Source organism: Podarcis melisellensis, assembly GCF_964234715.1.
Source record: "Podarcis melisellensis genome assembly, chromosome: 13".
Taxonomy (NCBI): domain Eukaryota; kingdom Metazoa; phylum Chordata; class Lepidosauria; order Squamata; family Lacertidae; genus Podarcis; species Podarcis melisellensis.
The window spans coordinates 48,780,639-48,788,280 of NC_138545.1; the positions used below are offsets into that span (position 1 = coordinate 48,780,639).

The window sequence follows — 7,642 nt, forward strand, 5'->3', positions numbered from 1 at the left end:
TTTTATAATTATGTGTTTTAAAGTGTTTTAAATTAGTTGTTAGCCGCCCTGAGCCCAGTTTTTGAACCGGGAAGGGCGGGGTATAAATATTTTTTTTTTTTTTATTATTATTATTATTATTATTATTATTATTATTATTATTGTATTAGATGGGTCATTGGCCTGATCCAGCGAGCTCTGTTGAAGCTCTTTGGTAATGTGCATGGTTTGCCTTCATAAGGCAACAGCTAATTTGTGGTTCCAGCAAGGATGCTAAGGAGAACAGCAACCTGGTTTCTTGAGTGAAGCTTTGAAATCCATTTTCACAAACTGGACCCTTAACCTTCCTGGGTCTGCCTTTGTAACAATAGTTCTAGTAGAATCCAGCTCCACTCCAAATCTCCTCCCACCTGTGATGCATTATCATCATCCTTTTTATTCGACCGTCAGTCAGAAAAAAGTACGTTTGTCAATACACAGTTAAAACATCCAGGAAGATTTTAGAACTTAGCCAACACTAAAATGGGCTAAACAGATAGCCCCATATCAATACAGTCAGTTATAGTCTTGCAACGCTTAAAAGCTAAAAAAAGAAATTTGGCCAACAAGGAAGGTATAGCTCTAGTGACATTATTCAGCAAGTGTAAAACCTGATTTTCTCCGGGTAGGAAGCTAAATTGACATAGGAGTGGGTCTATAAAATTTTGTCTAAGCTCTGCATAAGAAGGGCAAGTGAAGAGAATGTGTTCGGTGGACTCAGCCACACCCATGGCACAATGACAGGTTCTCTGGGCGTATGGTACTCCCCTGTACCTTCCCCACAATATCGCAGAGTCAAGGACATTTAATCTAGCCGCTGTAAGAAGTCTGCGGTATTCCACATAGTGGATTTCTGCAAGGTAGGGGGCTGGTATGGTCCAATAAATCTGGTCCCCATGGAACATCCCTGGTTTTACCTGGGCTATGTCCTCTTGTTTGGCAATGTCACTCAGTCTCCGGGAGATCACAGCTCTAGCTTGATTGTACGTCATAGACTCACAGACCTGTGATGCATATTTTGTCACCTTTATGTCCACTCACCTACCAGTGCTTTGCTACTTGGGGGAAATTGCTACTTGGGACGTGGGTGGCACAGTGGTCTAAACCACTGAGCCTCTTAGGCTTGCCGATCAGAAGGTTGGCAATTCGAATCCCCATGACAAGGTGAGCCCCCGTTGCTCTGTCCCAGCTTCTGCCAACCTAGCAATTCGAAAGCACACCAGTGCAAGTAGAGAAATAGGTACCACTGCAGCAGGAAGGTAAACAGCATTTCCATGCGCCTTGGTTTCCGTCACATGTTCCATTGTGCCAGAAGTGGTTTAATCCACATGACCTGGAAAGCTGTCTGTGGACAAACGCCGGCTCCCTCGGCCTGAAAGCGAGATGAGCTCCGCAACCCCATAGTCGCCTTTGACTGGACTTAACCATCCAGGGGTCATTTACCTTTTTACCTTTATATATATATATATTTTACTTGGGGGAATTACCAATGTATTCAAAATGGAAGGGCTGGCACTGCTGGAGTCAGGGGTTGGCAAGACTTTGTATAAGAGAGACAGCTGTTTATCGTTAAGTGAACTGTGATTTTTTTTTCATTTGCAACAGATTGGCTCTTGGATGAGCTTTACAGTGATGACACAAACATTGCCAGGTAAGAGCAGAAATAGTTTCCAGCTGGGATCTTTGAATAAGCTTGTTCCCCATCACCCAGAAAACATTCTAGATGAGAAAAATGATCAGCGTGGCTTAGAATTAACTTCTGCAATTGAAGTAGAAATTATAAGTATTACATATCCTAACTGAGTCAACTATTTGTGGTTGATCATCTTTTCAATAATGAATTTAAATATAATGTATATTATCAATATACATTTACCGTATTTTTCGCCCTACAGGACGCACTTTTTCCCCTCCGAAAATGAAGGGGAAATGTGTGTGCGTCCTATGGGGTGAATACAGGCTTTCGGTGAAGCCTGGAGAGCGAGAGGGGTCAGTGCACACCGACCACTCTCGCTCTCCAGGCTTTGCGGACCTCTCCACAAGCAGCGGGAGCGCTGCCGCTGCTTGCGGAGAGTGGCCTGCATGCTGAAGCCTGCGCGCACTGAGCTCAGCGCGTCCAGGCTTTGCGGACCTCTCCGCAAGCAGCGGGAGCCAGCACTGGGCTCCCACGGCTTGCAGAGAGCTGCCTGTTTGGGGGCTGGGGTCGGGGGAAGCTCGGGCGGGCCTCCCCTGCCCCAGCCCCGTGCCTGGGGGAAAAATAATTTTTCCCCTTTATCCCCCCCCCAAAAAAAACTAGGTGCGCCTTATGGGACGGTGCGTCCTATAGGGCGAAAAATACGGTAAGTGTGATGGAAGTGCACTGCATTTAAGCACATTTGTTTACAGGCTTGGTGTGCGTCCACCTCACTTCTACCATGCTTAAAAAAGCATGTCTCTGTTTAACCTTTGAGACATTGGAAGGAAGATCATGCAGCATAACTTGAACTGTAATGGACAGAACTTTTCAAATGTTGTACGAAGGAATGGAAATCTGTAATGTTTTCCTTTTCTTTCCCGACCATGATTGTGAAACAGAAAGCAAAAGAAACAAACTTTTAGCCCTGCTGATTAAAATTGGCACCACTAACCAATCAGCTAAACCATAGGTAGGCAAGCTAAGGCCCAGTGGCCGGATCTGGCCCAATCGCCTTCTAAATCCAGCTCGCGGACAGTCCAGGAATCAGCGTGTTTTTACATGAGTAGAATGTGTCCTTTTGTTTAAAATGCATCTCTGGGTTATTTGTGGTCTGAGGGACAGTGGACTGGCCTCCTGCTGAAAAAAATTGCTGACCCCTGAGCTAAATCTTTGTTGATAAACCTATCAAATTCATTAAAAAAGCCCATACCCCTTTTATGAAATATATATTTTTTCCACTGTGTATTTCTGCTTGCCCCTGCTAACACTGGAATTCAAAATATGCCCCTCTAGTTTCCTTGTGCTAAGATTGCGCTTGCAGCACTGATAATGTACCTGAACCAGATGATTAAGAACCTTTATTAACTTCAGTTGTAGAGAACTAGGAATGAACTCCCAGTGAAATAAGTGGGAGAGGAGCATGTTTACCTTTGACTGGATTATATTCATCTTGCTTGGATGATGCCCACTATCCATATGTAAATCAGTGGTAGTCAACGTGTTGCCTTCCCATCTTCCCTGACCATTGGCCATGTTGACTGAGGCTGATGGGAATTGGAGTCCACATTGCATTGAAGGGCATTACAGTGGCTACCCCTTGTGTAAATTAATTTTAGAGATGGGTGGAAGCCACAAGTTTTGTTCTGCCACATTTTTGGTGGATAGAACAGGATGAACATTTCCTTGGAAGAACTCCATAGCTGACCCCAGCACATTTTTTAGGAGCAAGCAAAGTTGGCATATCCTAGTGGGCACCCCAGTGTGCCTCCCTGGAAGATACCCTACCCAAGACTGGTTACACCTTGGCTCTAGAGATTCTGCTATAACCCCAAGGAGCTGAGGTGGCCATGAGCCTGAACTGAATCCCAAACAGAACAAGGGAGATCATGTCTGACAGCATGAGTCTTACTCCCATCTCTAAACCTCACTCATGAGGAAGAAGGAAGAAAAGCTGCAGCTGCTGGACTCAATTAAAAAAAAAAGGTCTTACAATCCCTCCAGAAGCTATTCCCGCACAGATAGGGTAGGTTCAGGTAGGGGGCTGTGTTGGTCTGACGCAGCCGAAATAAATTAAAAAATTAAAATATTGTCCAGTAGTCCCTTAGAGACCAACTAAATTTGTTCTGAGTATAAGCTTTCGTGTGCACTCACACTTCTTCAGATGCACTGAAACAGAAGTCACCAGACCCTTATTATATAGTGGGAGGGTGGGTTTTTTTCTCAGAAGGGTAGTAGGAGATGGGAAATTGACTCAATGGGTATGGTAAACCGGTTAACAACTGTTAACGACTGCAATTAGTCCTACAGGAAAAAGCAAGGGATGATGATGATGTTGTTGTTGTTTAGTCATTTAGTTGTGTCCGACTCTTCGTGACCCCATGGACCAGAGCATGCCAGGCACTCCTGCCTCGCATTTCTCCCACAGTTTGGTCAAACTCATGTTAGTAGCTTCGAGAACACTGTCCAACCATCTTGTCCTCTGTCGTCCCCTTCTCCTTGTGCCCTCAATCTTTCCCAACATCAGGGTCTTTTCCAGGGAGTCTTTCCCTCTCATGAGATGGCCAAAGTATTGGAGCCACAGCTTCAGGATCTGTCCTTCCAGTGAGCACTCAGGGCTGATTTCCTTCAGAATGGATGGGTTGGACCTTCTTGCAGTCCATGGGACTCTCAATAATCTTCTCCAGCACCATAATTCAAAAGCATAATAAAGCATTAAACATTTTTTAAAATCCCTATACAGAGCTGCCTTCAGATGTCTTCTTCACCCAAGCTGTTCCTTCACATGCCCAGGTTCAGCATTTTCCCTAATGTCTCAACCAAGAAGTTGTGCTTAAGGACTCCCCTCAAAGTAGGATATGACCTGAATTGAATCTCAAACAGAACAAGGGAGATCATGACTGGCAGCATGAGTCTTCCTCCCATCTCTAAACCTCACTCATGAGGAAGAAGGAAGATAATCTGCAGCTGCTGGACTCAATTAAAAAAAGAAGAACTTTTATACCCCCTCCAGAAGCTATTCCTGCACAGATAGAGAAGGGCAAGACTTGGTCATATGCTTTAAACAAGTATGTTATGTTTTGTGTCTTCTTCATTATGTGGTTAGGTAGGAAATGATTCTTCTGACATGCCACTGTCGATACCTGGAGATCAGCAGTCTTTTTCTTCCCTCTCTCTTCAGTTGGAGTTTTTGCGTTACTAATGGCTATCCAGATGGCTCAATGGGCCCGAAAGAAGCATCAACTTTACCTAAAGAAGTGTGCTACATACAGGTGGAGAAAAAGAGCCATGATTCCATTTATACTGTAAATGCAAGCAGAAACGGCCTGTGAAGATCCAGCATAAAAAGTAAAACAACAACAACAGAAATTTGATTTGTTTAGTTATGGAATAGGATGCTTTCACACACACCTACATTTAAGTTTTTTGTTTAAGTGAAATGCAAATATTGGGTCCAGGATCCAAAGCACTATTTTAAGTTAACAGCGAGCATGTGCTATACATACAAAATGTCACATGGTCCGTCTTTGCCATCTCCAGCTCCAAAGAGGTATCGGGAGCAGGTTAGACTGTTTCTGCCCCTGGAGCCACTGCTAGTAGGAATTTGGTCCCCCTGTGGACCTCCCCCTATCTGCAGGTGCCGTGTTGGACTAATAATAATAATAATAATAATAATAATAATAATAATAATAATAATAATAATAAATTTATACCCTGCCCGTCTGACCAGGCCTCCCCAGCTACTCTGGGCGGCTCCCAACAGATTAAAAACAGAATAAAACATCAAACATTAAAAACTTCCCTAAACAGGGCTGCCTTCAGATGTCTTCTAAAAGTCAGAGAGTTGTTTATTTCCTTGACATCTGATGGGAGGGCGTTCCACAGGGCGGGTGCCACTGCCGAGAAGGCCCTCTGCCTGGTTCCTTGTAACCTCACTGCTCGCAATGAGGGAACCGCCAGAAGGCCCTCGGTCTGGGTCGAATGATGGGGGTGGAGATGCTCCTTCAGGTACACTGGACCAAAGCTGTTAGGGCTTTAAAGGTCAGCACCAACACTTTGAATTGTTCTTGGAAACGCACTGGAAGCCAATGTAGTTCTTTCAAGTCCGGTGTTATGTGGATACAATCTCACATGCAGACCAGGTTCTAGTTTTTTGTTTCAAACAAATCATAGGCACAAATCTAGAAATAAACCAAGAACACAGGCAGATTTGTATGACACACCCAAAATCAGGTTTTAGTTTGCTTGTGTAGTGCATGGCACTAGGCCTGCACAGGGCTTTTTGATACCCAGTGTAATAACTCTTCAGCTTAAACCAACAAAGCTAAGGGTAGAATTTGATATCACCCTGCTTAGGAGATAAATCCCATTGCACTCTCTTGAACTTACTTGTAACATGCTTTAGGTCAGGATACATGTTGCTTTAAAACATAGTCACTGAGCTTCACAGCTGCAAATACATATTTTTTTCATGTTCTAAACACGGCAATGCGTCCATGCAATTATTTTGTTTACTGTCCACCAGAAACAAGCTAAGGTTCATATAAGAACCTTGATTGAATGGATTACAAGCTTCTTATTCTTTCGGGGTTTGGAATTAATTTGCCTCTTCTGATTAGGTAACTCTTGAATGAATAAGCAGATACAAAAGCCATTGTCAGAATTAGTAATTAAATGGTAATTGTGATTAAATATGCTTCTGTTCCTAGGTTATTACGGAATTAGATGACAGGAAATGGATGGATTAAATTAGTTTAAACTTAGCAGACTAAGTAAAACTTTTTTATTTTCAAATGTATCGAGACTCGATCTAATATAGTTCAATTGTATCAATAACATATTCATTATTTTCTTTATTACAGTACTTTAAATTGTACGGGAGTTTTAAATAAAAAATGCTATTTTTTGAAAGCCGTGTGCAACATGCATTCTTAAATATTTTGACATGCATGGAAGACATCCCTCAGTATCTGCGTTCCTCTCCCAAAAGTGTTACGCATGATGAGTTGTCAAAATGACTTCAACTGGATACAAGTCAATGTTCTTGCTTATGGAAAATGTTATTTCTAGAGCTATTATTATTATTATTATATACCCCGCCCATCTGGCTGAGTTTCCCCAGCCACTCTGGGCAGCTCCCAATCAAGTGTTAAAAACAATACAGCATTAAATATTAAAAACTTCCCTAAACAGTGACTTCCTAGACTGAATAGCTGAGAAAACATTCGTAGTCATGGAGAGATGTCATACGAGTCAAGAGGTTTGGCTTTCAGCACCCGAAAGCAGCAGCAAACGGTTCTCTATGAAGAGAACAACAGACTGCCAGCCTCTTAGATCATCCTATTGGAGGGCAGGAGAGATCATGCAGTTCCCAGACCTTCTGAGATCTAGAAATGCTGCTGCTGTCTGAGTTCATTATTTTAATCTGTTCTGCTGTTATTGCACTTTGAAAGAAAGAAAGAAAGAAAGAAAGAAAGAAAGAAAGAAAGAAAGGTAACAACAGTTTAAAAACCTAAATAACTTCCATTCCAACTGAAAGACAAGTAAGTTAACAGTACCCTCTAGTGGCTAAAATTTATACACTACACACACACACACACACACACAAACAAACAAAAAACCACTTTTACAGTGGTACCTCGAGTTAAGTACTTAATTCGTTCCGGAGCTCCGTTCTTAACCTGAAACTGTTCTTAACCTGAAGCACTACTTTAGCTAATGAGGCTTCCTGCTGCTGCCGTGCTGCCATAGCATGATTTCTGTTCTCATCCTGAAGCAAAGTTCTTAACCTGAAGCACTATTTCTGGGTTAGCGGAGTCTGTAACCTGAGGCGTATGTAACCTGAAGCATATGTAACCTGAGGTACCACTGTATTTCAATGGATAGGATGAACAAAATCTGTTTACAAAAACTAATTCCTTCCTAACCTTGTGCACAATGTGAATCCACACA

The 7,642-nt window shown here is 42.6% G+C and overlaps 1 protein-coding gene across 1 annotated transcript in view; it reads left to right on the forward strand.

The window, feature by feature from the left end:
- TECRL (trans-2,3-enoyl-CoA reductase like) overlaps positions 1–5,064 on the forward strand; it is a 41,641-nt gene extending 36,577 nt beyond the window's left edge. Inside the window, exons 11-12 of the mRNA XM_081884319.1 lie at positions 1,624–1,669; positions 4,872–5,064. Coding sequence (XP_081740445.1) covers positions 1,624–1,669; positions 4,872–4,999 — 174 coding nt within the window. The 3' untranslated portion in view covers positions 5,000–5,064. The remainder of the gene's footprint in view (positions 1–1,623; positions 1,670–4,871) is intronic.
- The last annotated feature ends 2,578 nt before the right edge of the window (positions 5,065–7,642 follow it).